This window comes from Echiichthys vipera, assembly GCF_963691815.1.
Source record: "Echiichthys vipera genome assembly, chromosome: 13".
In the NCBI taxonomy this organism is placed as follows: domain Eukaryota; kingdom Metazoa; phylum Chordata; class Actinopteri; order Perciformes; family Trachinidae; genus Echiichthys; species Echiichthys vipera.
The window spans coordinates 17,362,327-17,380,278 of NC_139838.1; the positions used below are offsets into that span (position 1 = coordinate 17,362,327).

Genomic DNA, 17,952 nt, shown 5'->3' on the forward strand with positions numbered 1-17,952 from the left:
ATATATATATATGTGTGTGTGTGTGTATATATATATATATATATACATATATATATTTATATAATATTGTATAATTATATTTAGTAGAGCTCTCTCTCTCTCTCTAGACGCCAAGTTCCAGGAGGATATTGAGGGTATAAGAGTCACAAAATGTCCTGCTTCTTACTATGAACGATGCATAAACACAACATCCTTTGGCAGTTTAGAAAGTGGGTTATTTCACACTCATAAAGGGCTTATTCTAAGATAACTAAAACACAGTGATTCTTACCTTCAGGTCATTAAACACAAAATTCTAAAGTGTATTACATTTAACCCCCTAAATCCTACACACTGGTCCTTTAAATCTAAATTTTGACTACAATTCGAATTTAAGTTTTCAGGGGCTTTAACACCTTCATACAGTAACATAAGAGTGAGTCAAACCTGTAGAGAAATGCCAACATCCTGTTCAAAGTGGTGGCAAAAGCAGACATGTGAATTTAGTCAGTTACTTGTAGTCCAGTGGGGGGTTTTCAAGTATTTTGCTAATCCATCAGGTAATGAAGAAAACAGTATCTCAGAAGGGTGGAAAGTAATCAATTAAGAACAGAATTTAGACTATTTTTCATGTTAAATATCCGATGAAAAGTCTTTATTTTACAGGTGGAACTACTTTTATTAAGGCATAAATTACATTATTGGGCTGAAATTATGTCCTGCTGGGCTTTGAGATTTATCTTTAATAAAGTGTGATAAAAAACGGTCACCACTTTGGGGAGCGTTACTGAGTGGACGAGGGAGTGAGAAAAACAGATATTTTACTTAAAAAGTACTTATTACATATGTATTATCAGCTAAATGTGCTTGGGGTAACAAAGGTTAAAGTACTTATATGCAGCAGAATGATGCATTACTGTGCAAGCAGTTTGTGGAGGTTAGGCCATATTAACATCTTAATGTACTTTTGGGTTGTTAAGTTATTCTGTCAAGTAAATGTAGTGGTGTAAAAATTAACAATATTTGTCTCTGAAATGTAGTGAAGTATAAAAAGGCAAAAAAATGAAGAATTCAAGTACAAGAAACTTAAATGTAACTTGCCATAGGCATAAAAAAAAGTTACTTTTGAGTTTCGTGTAAAATGTTGTTAAGCAAAATGTTCTTTGAAGTCAGGGATGAGAAACGACACAGTGACAGCGGCTAACAAACAGCTGCCAAAAAATCTTTATTCAGTTAGAAACCAGATGCCTCCAGAGTCTTCCAGCCACACGGGTCACTCTGGAGAAGGTCTAAACCGTACAAACAACAACAGCACCAGAACGCAAGTTGTCAGAAAAAACACCATTAACAACAAGAACAATGGCAGTTTCTACACACACACAGATCGAATAAGAAAAAAGAAACAGAGTTAACAGTCAGTGTGTATCGATTCTTCTTTGAGAAAAAACATCTGAATTCATTATATCGTGGAAAAGAATATAAGAAAACATCATTGCTGTAAAAGAGTAGAGTAGAGATAGAACAGATATATATTGCAAGTGCTTTGTGTGTTAACAATTAAGACTCCCGTATATAGACTGAGTGTGTGACGCCGACAACTGTTTGTGTGTAATATGATGAAGCAGGCCTTGTTTTAAGTGTGCAGAAGGAGAACATTCAGGTCAAACATGGCTTGGTTGGTGTATGTGAGTTTAGAAGGCAAAAAAAACTTCAGAAATTGTCCCAAATGACTCCCCGTCACCCCTTTACAGTGAGAGTGTACACACACTTTGATGTAAAGTACAGAGGAATTTGAGAAATACGTTCATTTGCCTTCTTGCCAGTGAGTTGGACGAGAAGATTGATACCGCTCTCTCGTCTGTACGTTAAATATGAAGCTACCACCTGTGGAAAGTGGGCTTAGCTTAGCACAAAGAATTGAAACGGGGGAAACAGGTCGCCTAGCTCTATCCTGTCGTCGGGCCTGGCACAGAAACTTCCTGTCCTGTGCTAAGCTAACCCAGCTGGGGAGCGTACCTATGTTACCAGCTTTGTATGTGACCGGGGAACATAGGATGTTGTTCCCTGCTTTTCACAGAAAGGGTCCTATGTTCACTGGTCTGTTACTTTTCCACAGTCAGAGCAGAATTCCCCGGCAAATATGCTCATGTAGACCCTAACACCACCCTCTAACCCTGACCCTCACCCTAACCCTAACCCTCACCGTCACCTCTAGCCCTAACAAAATGCTGTAATAAATCCGCAAAGGTAGAGGCTGGGGAACAGAGGGATGACCCCCACCCCCAGCTCCTAGTGGTTGCTTTACTGTAGGCTTCTTTAACTGTAGAAAGTAACTAACTGTAATTGTAAAAAAGACTCAAAGCACAGTTCAGTTTAGAGGTGTTAAAAAGCAGATTTTGTCACCTTCAGACGATCCGTCTGGCAGGCTAGCTGTTTCCCCCAGTTTCTAGTTTTTATGCTAAGCTAACCAGCTGCTGACTCTAGCTTCATATTTAACAGTCAGATATGAGAGTGGTCTCCATCTTCTCAGCTGACTCTTAGCAAGAACAACAGATCAGAAATATTGTTCAGTTTGGAGGTGCTGGTAGGCCAATCCTTTGTTACCTTTATTTGTTTCCAGTATTCATGGATAAGCTAACGTCTCATCGCTGTAGCTTCATATTCGACAAGAGCGGTATCAAATGTTTTCATCTTACTCTTGGCGAGAATGAGAATAGGCCTATCCGTATTTCACACAATTTCAAACTATTTAAAGTTCAAACTCTTTGCAAAGGGCAGGGAGTCATTTGGCTTCATCTTCTAGCCTAATATTGACACAAAACAGGTATCATGCAGTGGGCCTAGTGCATTCTTCCATAGTCAGTCCCTATTTATTCTCCTGTTGAAAGTGACCTCTGGTGTGGAGATAATTCGGGTGCAAACAGACAAAGTATTCTCCGTTTTTTTGTCTCTCTCAAAGCCACACATCATCCTGTTGCAACTATACAGAAATCTCTCTTTGTCTTCACTTCCCAGATATATAAAAACGTTTTATTAATTTTATTAAACTGATCCATGTGTTCTTTTTACTCCCTCCCCTACGTCCTCCTTGCTTTGAACCCCCCTTGCCCCCTCACGGCGAAGGGAAGCTACCGATTTCATGGACAGCGACGCTTCTTATCAACTGAGGTCACAGATGGAGCCTGTGTACATGTGCAGTTTTTCATCACCCTCATCAATAATTCAATGACTTGGACACAGGCCTACACATAAACAGCTCCCTGCGCTCCACTAAGACGCCTAAAACATCTTCGGTGAGCTTGACTCGTCTTAATTCCAATGCAACTCAACCTGCTCCTCAAACACCTCAACACAGCACAGAGATGTGCACAGCTTGCGTCTACATCCTGGATCTGCAATCACTGACAGGATCATGTAAAATGTCAGTGAGCTTAAACATTTTGCATCATAAACTGTGGGCTCGGATGGAGAGTGATGCTCTGCAGATGCCAGTGTTTATGATAATGAAGCACGGCTTTGGCCGATATTAAAAGCAGCACGGGGAGGTTTATTATGTTACGTCAACGTACTAGTTGAGAATGCATGAGGCATGACAGCTTGCACATTGAAACGTGCATTTATGGCCGCAGGAATGGCTTGATCAGGGAGTAGAGGTGCGCGCACACGCACACGCACACGCACACGCACACACACACACACACACACACACACACACACACACACACACACACACACACACACACACACACACAAGCTTTCATGCTCACTTCTCCTCACACAAGCACACAGACAAACAGGAGGAGGTGTAAATGCTACAATGAGCAGATGGGACATACCTCGGGTGGTCATGTGAAACACACACTCTATCATCTCATCCGGTTCACACACACACACACACACAATCAACTCCTTGGCGGAGCTATGCGTTTGGACTAGCGGCCTGGAGAGACGCAAGCAGCTTCCACCAGCGAGCTCTTCACATCATCCCATGATAAGACCTGAAGCCACGGGCACATATGTTGAGCAGTAGGACACATATTGCCCCCGATGACATGATCTCAGAACAGTTGGCTTTCCATCCCACTTTCACTGATATTGTGCCTGTGTGTGTGTGTGTGTGTGTGTGTGTGTGTGTGTGTGTGTTATGAGCCCATGCATGAGTGGAATAAAAGAAATCATCTTGCCCAAAAGGTATTTATGCAAAAAAATAACAAATGCAAAGCAACAAATGCCAGCTGAGATATTCAGTTGCATATTTAAATGCTCGCTTAATGAATTCCGTTTGATGAATGATGCAGAATGACATCAATTTTCAACAAGAGGCATCTTCAGCCTTTTTCAGCGCAAAATGATTAAATGTTGTCCCATTCATCCTGCAGTCATGAGACACCAGAGGAAGTACACCTCCGGGACTGCAGGAGCTCATCATCCCGTAGACCTTAAACTGTCTCCACATTAATATAAAACAAGCAGAGTGGTGAGGAGAGGCTCTGGGAGACCAGTATTTCTATTAGAGCTGACAGTGTTTGATATCAGAGCACTCCGGTGTAGTAAATAATTCCACAACTTTCAGCAAAATGAAACTTCCCCCTACAGGGTTGTTTTTCAGATCAGATATTTGAGGTAAATTCTACTTATTGGAGAAGACAGATTCTTGGGAGGATCACACCATTGTGTATGAATGTGCCAGCTGCCAGCTGGTACATTTGCAAAACAGTTTGAAATACTTTCCCTTCTTGTCCTGCACCTGAACGCCACAAATAATAAAAAAACACGTTACATTACAGTAATAATTTGACATTTTGGTGCCATGATTATTTGCTATCTTACTGAGAGTGAAGTCTTAGTCCAGTAATAAAATATGGCTAATAGCTTTTCTAAATTAACATGTTGCTTTATGCTATGCTAAGCTAAGCTAACTGGCTGATGGCTGTGGTTTCATGTGTGGCATCAATCTTCTCATCCAACTCTCAGCAAGCTAATGAGCATAGTACCTCAAATGTCAAACTATTATAGACATTTCTTCCACCTAATGTGCTGACGAACAGATCTGGAGGATCTGTTACATCTATGATTTAGTTTACAGTCAGGAAACACATATCAAACATTTACATTTAGAGGCTTCAAAAGGTAAAAAACGCAACATACTGTGCCGGCCACGTCAGGTCGGAGAGCAGCTCTGGTCTTGAACACTGTGGTTCTTGTGGGTTACCTCCTTGGGGGTAAGTTAGAGTATCATTCTACATGTGGTGTAAGCAATACATGCTCACATTTTTTCTTAATGTTTGACAAGTAGCACATGGTTTTGGCATCATCTGATTACACACAGATGGAAAACCTCATCCTTTTAAAGCTCCCTGTGTTTTCAGCAGAGGAATGCAGGTGGAGGAGGAACAACCGAGACTTCCCACTTGAGACCTCTTCCTAACTCCAGCTGGCACCGTTCCCACTGCTGGAACACTCTGCAAGTGTGACATGCAGGTTTTAGGGCACAGCCTCCTCCAGTGATCCGTCTTCCACAAGCATCCCACTAGACTCTCCCGGGATCGGCTAACCGCTAATACACACACATATAGAATGGAAAGGGCCTTACTCACACCCTGTGAAATTTCTGCACCAGCAGGGAATCAGAGGTACTTTCCACTGTCTTGTAGAAATTTTAAAAAGTTTTGAAAACCACATTATAGTGTGCAGTAACACTAAAGAAACGTCCGGCTGCTCCCAACCCATCGTGGATTGCACAAATAGAGCACATTTATATAAAGTCATGTAACTTATCATTTCCTTATTTGCATGCACATGCAGTATTAAAATACAGTTAGACCGGAGCATATACGGTTTGAAAAAAGAGTGTAAAAATCCAGTGCGACAGTCATTGAGTTCTGAGGTTTACATGAGCGTAATCAGATAAAACAGCCAATGAGATGATCCCGTTTAAAGAGAAGGCAGGTCTCTGTGTTGCATATTCAAGGTAAATCTTAAGGAGCTGTGGCTGAAATACCCTCTAATGTTTAGTCCGTATTCTGAATAGAAATCCAATAACTTAATTTAGACTTCTGATGTTTTTCCTCTCTCCGTCTGCCTTCTTATTTATTCACCTTCACACAAAGCAGGTCTCTGTGGAAATAACACACTGTGGCAGCTCCCGTGCTAATAACGGATCGTCTCAGCGACTGTTTCACGTGCTGTTTTCGAAAAATGAGGCTTCCTTGAGTTCCCAAACATTCCTAGATCGAACCATGACAGCGATTCATCACATCCACATACATTTATCTAACAAGCCCTTGTATAAAAAGGGAGAAAGGTGGAGCCATGTTTGGGAAAACAAAGAGAGAGAGAAACAACAGACAGGCAGAAACACACTGAAAACACAGTATCGTCATAAGTTTGGATCAAAAAACTCTGCAAAGAGTAGAAAAAGTCACTCTTGACAACATCTTTCTAGATACGCAGGCCAAAGGGGCCTCTGAACGCGACCCACAGGACGTTTCTTTGTATCACAAATCTTTGAATTATAGGTATAGAAAGCAGAACTCAGACTAGCCAGCACCAGAGACCTTCCATCATCCTCGCTGTGGCCCTGCACACACCTCCAGTGTCTAGACACAACATGGCGACTGGTGAGGTCCACTGTAGAAACTCTAAATCAAGGCACATTCAAGACTCCTCCAAAGATAACCATAATATAGCTGCTCCTGGAAAACACATACTAAGGAGTGTTTGCAGAAGACATTTCATCCACTTTTCAACCCTCCTCCTCCTCCTGCTTCACATTCATGAATGAAGGATGCAATGTCCCTCCTCTATATTTGACAACACCGCCCTGACCCCGGCTCTGGATGGAAGCAAAGACACATAAACCTGCCCCTTTAGCATGGTTGCCATGGAAACTTGCCATATAATCGGTAGTATCTGGACACTTTGAAGACACACCGCTACTTTGTCTGTACTCAGGGTCGTGCAAGGCAGCGCTGACTACTGAGGAGGACTCGACTGTGCACGTGTTCAATTTCTGTGCTGTTAAGTACAAAAATACAAATTATAAAAAAAAAGTCTCTGACAGCAGGTTGTACTCAGACTGTTGAGTTGTGTTTTTGGACACAGGAGGGTCTGTGTGCAGGTGTTGCGACCACCTTTCATCGCCTGCTAGAAGTTGGGTGGCCGTGTAATCTGCAACCACAGAGCTGAGGGGGGGAGGGGGGAGCTCCTGAAAACCCATCACTCTAACGTCAATGTCCGGAGCTGACATACAAATGGAAATAAGTAGGATTTCTTTTTGAGTATTAACGTCAGAGATGTCACATAAATATACTGATGCACACCGACACTGTAGCTTAGAGTTACTTAATCTGTATATATTGTAGCATATATATTGACCTATAGTTGAATGATATAAGGTAGAAGTGTCAGCCTCTCGTCACACACAAGTCTTATCATGTATGAAATATTGACCTCAGGAAGGATCGGGTACATAAACCACAGATGCTTATAAAACTGTCAACATATGAACTGCTGATAAAGCCATCACTGCTCAGAAGCTACGCTGGACAATAACATGTGTGTGTGTGTGTGAGGACATATACATTGAGGGTCCCCTCATAACTCACAAGAGTTGATTTTTATACTGTTCATTAGCAGAATAATACTATCTGGCTTTATTCAGAGTGTAAATCACAGCTGAGCGCTCGGGCCTTTAATAGGCGGCAGCAGAGGGGGTAAACACATCAGAGAACAAAAGGCAGACCAGCCGCTCCGTTTGGAGAAAAGAAAAGAGGTCCTCATAAGTATTCATATCACTCTCACTGGCACAACAAAGCCGCCTATTGTGGCTCTTTGATGCCAGTTAGTTTGTGCTGTGCGAACACACGTTTATAATGGAAGGCTGTTTGTGAGCTCGTGTCGAGCTGCTCACTACCCCACTGCCCAAGGACGCAGAGCTCACTTCTGCTCCAATATGAATAAGTTAGATGGTCAGATCAGGAGCACGGTGCCATATGGGCATGTTTGGCATCGTTATCATGTAATTTGGAAATCAAGATATAAGAGTTCTGACCGCCCTCTTTTTCTGCCAGCCTTGACCAAAAGGAAGTCACATATCCAATACCCCAAACATCTCACATCTGTCAGGTACCACTTTAAAGAGAGGGCAGTTTTAGACTGGGATGACTCTGTGATGTTAGTTTAAAGAATGCCACTTTGTTGGAGGAGTTTGTGTCGCTCTAAAAGAAAAGCCAGTTTGCCATATTTAACATTCACAACAGTTTAGATATTAGCTGACAAAAATGATCTCAGCTCAGGGCACCTTTGCACACTGCTTCTGGAGCTTTCAACCGTATCACCTGGTCTTCAACAGCAGATTGAGTTTGCTCAGGTGTTATGAAATGAGTTTCATGTCAAAGAATAAAAGATACCATCAAGTCAATTGACCTTGAGCTGTTTCTGCAGACGAATGAAGCGTTTGCTTAGTGTGAGAATTGAATATGTTTGTTGATTTGGGTATATGGAAAGTACTTCAATGCTCACATCAGAATTTTTACAGTGATATAATACAAAATACACTTATTTCATATTCTTCACTTTTGCTCTTACCTAGGGGAGTGAGCTTAACAAATGGGGAGTCAGCAAGTGAACACTCGTCAGCAAAATAAAACAAAACTGATGAGGAAGCAGGAGAGACAACAGTGGTTTTCGGGGCGACCCCCTCACTAACTTGTGTCTGGACACTTGGTAGGCTTGAGGCAGGGTGTCTTTATTTTCATGTTCTACAGCATAACATTGTGTACAAAATAGAGTTATAATATGATCAGAGGACAACATGGGAGAAACAGCACTGCATGGGAATATAGCACCTCCATTTCTCCCCCCTGCCACTGCCATAGCGACAGACCTGCGCGAAGTGTCTTTGAAATGCTAAGTCCATCTTTGTGCCATTGGCAGTGAATGGGACCAAGATGTTCTCAGTACAACCGTGCAGGCCGGGCCACAGTCCACAAACAAATCCCAGAGTTTCTCACTGAGTAGATCGACAGGTTTGAGAAATACAGATTTACCCTAAACAAGGGTGTGAGATTAGCTTATTGGCCCAAATCTTATTACTAGCCATGTGGTCGACACAACACTGACCTAGAATCAGCACTGAGAGAGGGCGTCTTTTAAAATTAGCTGCCTAGAGATGCCGCCACTTTAAAATATCCAGTCTTTCCAGAACCTCTGAATGATCTGAGCTACTGCAGGGACTTGTTCCTGGACAGAATCTGATTGGCTGCCAGATTCTTCCACACACACCGATGGAGGAGACGATCCGAACACAAACATGAAGCACCATAATGATGGAGAAAGGGCAGTGGGAAGTGCATGGAGTAAAAAATCAAACAAACAAACAAAACAAAAACATCAGCCAGTGACGTATGGATCAACAAAACCATCCTTGGACCCCAAAGAGTTGGTTTGCCAGGATCCTGACAGGTAAACGCCACAGGCCATTTGATAAAAGTGTGGAACTCCTCTGGAGGAGCGCGAGCAGAGCACCATGCTTCAGTGGCAGCCCGCATACTTTGCCTGGGGCTCCTTCACATTCATACACAGAAGCGTGTGACCTCGCACATGAGCGCAAACACACAAGGATGTCAATCACACTAATTGCAAGTGGGCCGCATGGCACCGGGAGAGGAGAATTTGAAATAAGATAAAGGTTTTAATCAACTGTGGATTTTGACCGCTTAGCAGCGTCGGCAGCTGGGGGAACGTGACGTGAAGGAGCTCCAGGCGGGAGCATGCAGGTCACACTCACTGAAAAAGAGCATTACGAGCTTGGCTTGAAGTGAGAAATTATGCCGGGGCTCCCTCCTACAGTTGGCCACAAAAATTTCCTTCAGCAGAACATGAAAACAAAATTCCTGAACAGTATATATATCTATAGATACATATATCTATATCTATATATAGATATATATATGCAGATATATGAAAAAACAAAAAACCAAAACAGTCATTTTGCTTTGAATTTAAATTCAAACTTGTTTTTTCTTTACGTATATATAGATTTGTCTTTTCTTAAACAATAATACGTTCACATAATACAATGGCAAATCAGTCTGGAGATAATCTAAATATATTTTACTGAAACATCAATGTAAAGACGTAGAAGAAGCACAATGATTTTTTTTAAAAAGTAACTTTAAGGCTATCCCTATATTCAAAACAATAGTAGCCTGACAGGTTGAACGGTACATTATTTCCTCACACAATGATGTTGTACTTGAACTTATCTTGTTCATTAGGTGGCAAATGTAATGACCGAGGGAATCGGTCATAAACATGGAGCTTAGAGAAAATCCAAGAACTACATATATACATGAACAGAAAAAAAAATCGACAAAATATAAACAGCTGAGCAAACATGACAGAGCTAAGCTTTTCCGGTGCAGAAGTACTGTACTGTATATTAAATGGGCGACCATGTGAGTTTATTAGCTGGTGTTGGTTTTGAATAATTCTTGAGTGAAATGATCCTGTGTGTGTGTGTGTGTGCGTGTGTGTGCGACAGAAATATCAATAAAAAATGTCAGCGTGCATTCAAGCAAATGTCATATAATGCAGAGAGTAAACGCAGGAACAGAATCACAATGTGCCTGTTGGTAGAAACATTTGTAGGACATTTCTGTCAGAGTCAGTACATTGTAATGAAGCAGAACGCAGCCCCCTGGTGACAAAAGAGTTGGTCTGACATATGTAAACAATTTGGCTTTGTGATTCGGTTTCCTGCGTTCGAGCCAACAAGGAGGCTGGAATTCAAATGAACACATTTAAAAGACAATTCTTGACCTCTCTTTACCTCGTCAGTAACAAGGTGACGTGGTGAACAAAAGGGCTCAAATCAAAGCTTTGCTTCGCATGATGCCAGGTTAACAAAGTGTGCAGTGCACATTAAACAACAAAGGAGTGACCTCATCAAGTGCTTATAAATTATTTCACCCTTCATCAAAACTCTCACGAATAATGATTCAAAAAGTGGTGGTGAAATGTTGCTTCCTTTTGTAACCAGTGAAGCTGGAAATAAAGAGGCCTGGTGGAAGATAGAAATAAGCACAAACGTACCAAGTGCTCTGCTACACACATACAGTGCAAGTGCCTCACGTTTGGTTTTCAGCCCTCCCCCATTGGTGAACAGATCATCAAGCTGCGCCACTGTGGCGCACGTAAACACAAAGATATTTTGTTCCCTTTGGGAAGGTGTAAAAGTTGGTTGAGGAGGAGGGCGGCAATCTGTCTCTCTGTATGTGGCGTTTCTCTTTTTATGGCCTTGCACGCTGCTCACTTCATGCTTCCAGTGTTGTCAGGAAACGTCTTTTAAAACACTTTGTTTAGCAGGTGGTAGGTAAACATTCTTGGTTTTCGCCAAGAGAGAGAGAGAAAAAAAGTACATTAACAACAGTCAACATGGTTAACACCTTAAGAAAAAACCAAAAACATACAGAATAAGATAAAGGAGTTTTTGGTTGTAAAGTTGTTGTGTGTAATGAAAGAGAAAAGACTGTGCTCTATATAGTTTAACCCCAAGCTGCTGGTTTTTGCTTTCTTTAGAATCACATCCCTGACAAAACAAAGAAAATGAATCAAGTGGGTAAAAAAGCGACATAGAAAACAGCTCCTGTCTTTTGCTTTGATTATGTGGGAATACCTGTGTGTTTGTTTGTGTGTGTGTGTGTGTGTGTGTGTGTGTGTGTGTGTGTGTGTGTGTGTGTGTGTGTGTGTGTGTGTGTGTGTGTGTGTGTGTGTGTGTGTGTGTATGTGTGTGTGTGTATGCTGTTGCACTCTTAAAATCACTGACATGGTCCATCTGCTTTCCTTGACTGTAAATTGTATCCTTTTTTTTGCATTGATCGTTCACCTTACGTGTCTTTATTCCTCACTTTCTCTCTACATGTCTACCTGCCATACATTCCCCCGGGGCTGTCAGGAGTGAAGAACAGGCGAGGAACCTGGAGAGGCTGTGATGTCGGTGACAAAAGATCACCTCAAAAAAGTCCAGAAATAAACCGAGAGATGAACAAGTTGTAGGAAGAACAAAATCTACGAGCTAAAACCTCTGTGCTTTTTCCGAACGTTCTTCAAAAACGGCAGCAAAGAGGACCATTCTTCTTTTGGATAAAAAAAGTGAAGAATGATTTTTTTATCTTTTGACAAAACACACAAAAAAAGCTTTTGGCCTTTTTTTCCTCTGAACCCCCTCTTTGACTAGACCTTCCATTTAAAAACCAGAGCTTTACAAAACATAGAAAGATGCAACATTGAATCCAACATAAAAAGAAATCTTTAGATCTATATTTTTCTTTACACTGATTAGCTGCACTGGGGTTTCCCAAAACTGGGAATTGTGGGAATGGTGAGGCGGTACTGGGAATCCTGGACAACCCCGGAAAAGTTGACTCCGCTGTCCTTTGGTTCCTTCCACAGCCGGAGTTCAGTGGAGCTGCAGGGAGGGGGCGACCACAGGGGCGGAGCCAGAGATTGACAGACAGTTGCGATTTTTGAGCTGAAGAAAACCAAATGCATGCAAAATGTAGCCCCTCCCCCCTTTCTCTGGCGAAAAAGGCAGAGGTGCCCATTGGCCCGGGCACGCTGTGAAGTTGGTGGGGAACGTTCAGTCGGTGAATCTCTGGCAGGCCTTTTTCCAGCGGCAGGCGGTGCACCACATGTCGCGGTTCTCCATCCCGTACACCTTACGACACTTCTTCCCTTCACCGCGCACCTTGCGACTGAGGAGGAGAAACGGAGAAAGACTGATGAAAACGGTCACGATGGAAAAGACTGTAAATCATTATCTGTTTCAACAATATCATGACCACTAGTATGAGATTGGATGCAGAAACATGTGGTTAGACGGAGGACACCAAACCTGTGTAAAAAACTGGAGTCAGTAACTTCAATAAAAAATATTTTTTTGCCATATTTGCTGAAAATGTCCCTATATTCTGACAGCACAACATTAGACGGATAAAGTGATCAAGATGTCAAACTGCTCTCCTAAGTATGGTGTTTTTCACAGGAACTCAGCTTTTTCTTATTGTTGCTAAACCACCCTCAACAGACAACAATGTCCTAATGTGGGACTGTAAATAGATAACTCATACAATCATCCTGCAAACCAGAGGCTGAACTGAGCTAATGAAACATGGTTGCTTTTTTCATTGAGAGTCACTGAGCTGATTTGCGAGAGTCAATATTTTTCACTCAGTAAGGTTTAATTGAAGTAGAAAACCATATTAGATGCATTGGCTTAAATTTGAGTGGTCTCTAGGTAATATCTAATATGTGCTTTCGGTTTGTTCGCTCTTTAATTAAAGCGGAAAAGTGAATGTCAGGTTAGACTCAGTGAGCAGTAAGGATCCAGTACCTGAGGGCAGTGGTGGCTCTGGGAGGGGACGAGAGGATGGCGATGGTCTGCGAGCGCTGTTCCCCGAAGCCCTGGCTTTTACTGGGGGACACCTGGAAGGGGGCGGACACATTTGAGGTTATTGGAATCTAAATGTAACTACGTATGTGGCTGAGGATAAATGCCTCCTCTCTGGTGTATAGTTTCCTCACCGTGGTCCCGGTGAAAGTGACGGGCGGTGACTGCCAGGAGATGCTAAAGCTTGAGCTGTTGGCGGGAGTGAAGCTGGTGGAGGCTGAGCCGGTCGTGTTACTACTGCTGGACGGGATGGACACTGGAGCCGTGGCCTGAGGAGCAGAGGTCAAAGGTGAAAATTGTGGGATTTTCTAACCAAATGGAACAATGTTTGTGGAACAGTTGTATTCTCAAAACCCTTACTTCTGAGTTTATTTTCGCGTTTTTAACTGCCGCTTGGTTTGCGGTGCTATGGTTTTAAATTTACTTTTTTCTTTGAAGGAAAACTGTGTTTCAAATCAAATGTATTATAAGGTCATGAAACGCTTTTTATTTGTATGAAAGGACAATTCTTGATTGAACATGAGCTGCCTGGAACAAGTCCTATTTTCTTCACAGTATACATTTGTAAACACAAATGAGCCTCAAACAGGTCCTTTTTTTGCGGTAAAGGTGTCTCACATTGTTAAATCTACACACATGTCTGTTGTCACATTAATTGATGGATTGCGGCATTATTCCAACTACAATTAATTGTCCAAATCTGATGCTGCTTTGTGTCGATAGACCACAACTGTTAGCGCAGCTGCTAACGAGCAAGGGACTATTAAGTCGCTGTGACATCATTAGTTTTTTTTCTAAACACTGTGACACATAATCAGGATAATGAAGAACCTGTAGTAGTGTGTGAGGGAAAATATGTGCATTTTGTGTGTGCATGTGGCCTGAGTGTGTTTGTATATTGATCCAAAGAGTTCATCGATCACAAGTGTTGTACACTGATCTCAATCTGTGTGTGAGTGTTAGTGTGTGTACACGTTTGCTTCCTCTGCCCCCCGCGCCCACCCACCTGGTAGGCGTGGTCCGTGTGGATGAGGTAGAGTGCGCTGGGCGCGGAGCGGCTGAGAGGGGTGGTGCCGCCAGCGTGAGGCTCCTTGGCGTCGAAGGACTGCGGAGGTCTGTGGGGGTTCGACAGCTGGCCGAGAGAAGGGAGAGGAGACGGGGAAGGAGGAGGGGGGGAGAGGACAGACGGGGACACGGGGGACAGGCTGCTCAGCCCGTCGGCCACAGAGTCCGTGTTGAGCTTGATCTCTGTGTAGTAGAAGTCCTCCTCGCCATCACTGCAGTCCGAGTCACAGTTACGCCTACGAACAGAGGACACAAACAGTGAGGGGGCGACGGAGAAGGAGGAAGGACAGCGGGGAATTAAAACAAATAAAATGTCCCTATGAATTCTGATTGCTCCGCAAGAACAGCAAAATGTGTCAAAGCGATCACGCATAACACCCCCCCACCACCACCGCCCCGAACCCCCTTCAACATTAATGTCACTCGTCCAACCAACAAACCGCCGTCATCTGCAGTTACTCAGTGTAGGGCCTCAAATTAATTGAACGTCAGTATTAAATGTGTGATTCATTCGATATCATTGTTCTCCGCCTCCACCCTCTCTCCCAGAGCAGGAAGTGTTACCCTGGCGATAATCCATCAGCCATTTATCTGCTGTTTTGACAATGAAGCTGGTTTGAGGCCTGGGACAGGAAGAATTTGACTGGATTGTAGCTAAGGTAGGCAATGTGTGTGTGTGTGTGTGTGTGTGTGTGCGTGTTCGTGCGTGTGTTACCCCAGGTGGATGGTGCGGATGTGTCTCTGGATGCCAGCAGCAGTACTCAGCACCTTGCCGCAGTTCTTCCACAGGCACTTGAACATCACCTTCATGGAGTTCTGCAAGAAACACACAAAGTACGGCAGCTGCGATCAGAAAACAGGAGCTCATGAATGGCTTTGTGTTGACAAGTTAGTGGTTTAAGCAAAAAAAAAAAAAAAAAAAGAGCAACATTTGCTGTCAAGTCATGATTCCTTATACAATATAACATCTCTGTTTGGTTGACGCTGTTATATTGACTTTAAAACAGCATTCCTCTATAACAGCAAAGTAAAAAACAAGCAATCAAATGTGCAGATAAAGAGTGGTTTTCTTATGATATATGCATAAAACTCACTCACTCAATCATTTAATTAAATCCATCTCTATATTAGAGAAGGTGAGATACATCTTCTATTCCCCTCCACCGTTGGTCAACCGTCCAAAAGTACATCGTTTCATGGAGCTTTGCTGAACACGCGTTTATCTTGGAGCTTGTGTGAGGACAAATAACAGTAAATGTTTCCGTGATTGCGAGCTGGCAGGGCTTCTGTATCTTTTATCCGTCTACTGTAATTACACCACTGGCCTCCCAGAGAGACAGTACATTGTTTTTTATGGAGTGAAAAGCCCTGCGCGCTTTCTCCCTGCCCTCCTGCTTCCCCGCTTTGAGCTGTAAAAAAAACAAAAAACAAAACAGTCTTGCAGGCCTGTCTATCAAACTATTGTTGAGGGGGCTGATTTAATTTTGACAAGATGTTTTTTTCCCTTCTAATCTTCCTCCTCTTTTCAGCGCACGCAACAATCGTCTGTCCCCTCGTGCATTGTTTTGTCTTTTGGTAACAAAAGCCTGTTTAGTGTGTCAGTGAGTGTGTGTGTGTGTGTTCGTTATTCCCTTTTAAAGAAGCATTTCCAAGTTAATTAAATGGTGAGCTCCAAACAGTATTGTGTTGCCAAGAGAGAAACGGGAGCACAAGAGGAGCGTGTAGATAATTTCATGTGAAACCTTGGCACACACATACAGTGTGTGTGTGTGTGTGTGTGTGTGTGTGTGTGTGTGTGTGTGTGTTTATGTTAAGTAAACTACATTGTTATCCACGTCCATTTGAAAAATAGTTTAGTCCCCATCCACACTTCATTCCCTATTTCCTTTTACTGTAATTCCTGTTAGCCCTCCTTTCTTTCTCTCTCTCTCTATCTCTGATAAGTCCCTTATTAATACAGTACGGTGTGGAGCTCACCCAAGAGTCTTTATCGATTTTTAGAGGAGACACGAAGCCAGCAGGATCTTTATGTTTGCTGTAGCGGGTATTAAAATAATTACTGCTGTTGCGGAGTGGCTGCATATAAAGGCTGAGAAGTAATTATGAAGGGCAAATGTCTGCGGGACACACACACACACACGCACACGCACATACACATAAACAGAGCGAGAGGGGTAGTGGGTGAGAGCAGGAGAGGGAGTGGGGAAGAAAGGGGGAGAGAGAGTGAATGGAGGGGTAGATTGATGATACTGAGAGCAAATGACAAAGCAGCAAGTAGGAGCGCTGATAAGGAGAGGGAGAGCAGAGCAATATACATCTGAAAAAATAATGAGTGACACTGAGCCGTGGATGTGATGAGCTGTCAGTGGTGTGTAGAAATGAGACGAGACAAAGTGATGAGTGAGGAAGAAATGGTGTGTGTGTTGTGTTTGTAGCATCTGGGCAACAAAGACAAAACTACCAACGGAGGGGGAAAAAAAGAGGCCGCGTGTCCTTTCCTGTCTCATTTTCATCTCTGCAAATCAGTCAGTCAGAGTCTAAACCACATCTGTAACCTCAGAGGTTAATATCACAGAGTGCTGAAGGAGGGAATCCAGCAGCTCGTGTACATGTGACAGCGTCTTATTGAGGGATCTGCCTGTTATCAGGAGAGCTGCCACCGCTCTCTTACAAAAGAACATTCTTAACAGCGCTATTGAGACGGTTTCTGAGAGTGTCTTCTTTGGGCGCACAAAAGGTCATAATCACAAAACATTTCCAAGAGAAGTTGAGGATTGAGGAAGTAACTGGACAATTTAATTGCAGCCTGAGAGAAAATAGCTTTTAAAAATAACTTTTTTGAAGGTCTATTGGTATTGTGCTGTCCGTACTATCTTTATCTAAAAGTGCATCTTTTTTATCTCCACTTTGTCCTTTTATCCACCATGAATCTTGCCTGATTCTCAGACAGAATAGAAGAATATTAGTTTAGTATTATCGGTCACACTCACACTGCATTTGCAAGCCCCAGAATAAATATTTTAAAATAAATACTAATTTTATTGTGTTATTAGTGGGAGATCAGAGCTTTTGGAAATGTAAGCTTGACAACTTTCTGAAAAAAAAAAATATATATATATATATATATATTTATTTTTTTCTTAGTGGTTCGATTGAATCTGTGCCCTTCTGTTTGTTTTATGACAGAATAAAAAAACAATGTACTATTTTTTTTATAAAAGAGTGATTTGACGTCTCAGTGTTGCAGCGCAGGAATTTCTGCTAATGGGAGGCATTTAAATGGGATTAAACCACTATTTGTGCTCATTCAACTGTCTTACAACATAAACAGGATTTATTTGTTCACATTTTCATGTTTTCTGAGTTCAGCAATTTAAGTGACACCTCAACTGACCATGAAGAGCAGGAGGAACCAGCTCAGAGTAAGTGGGCTGTGTCTGTCCCACCTCACACCA

General features: G+C 42.4%; 1 protein-coding gene across 2 annotated transcripts in view; it reads right to left on the reverse strand.

Annotated features, from left to right (window-relative positions):
• Positions 1-8,707: 8,707 nt before the first annotated feature.
• Positions 8,708-17,952, reverse strand: part of znf704 (zinc finger protein 704) — a 43,276-nt gene continuing 34,031 nt past the window's right edge. For both annotated transcript variants that reach the window (XM_083925069.1, XM_083925068.1), the window contains exons 5-9: positions 15,213-15,313; positions 14,439-14,733; positions 13,567-13,701; positions 13,376-13,467; positions 8,708-12,737 (exon numbers count right to left, since the gene is read on the reverse strand). In XM_083925069.1, coding sequence (XP_083781195.1) covers positions 12,623-12,737; positions 13,376-13,467; positions 13,567-13,701; positions 14,439-14,733; positions 15,213-15,313 — 738 coding nt within the window. In that variant the 3' untranslated portion in view covers positions 8,708-12,622. The remainder of the gene's footprint in view (positions 12,738-13,375; positions 13,468-13,566; positions 13,702-14,438; positions 14,734-15,212; positions 15,314-17,952) is intronic.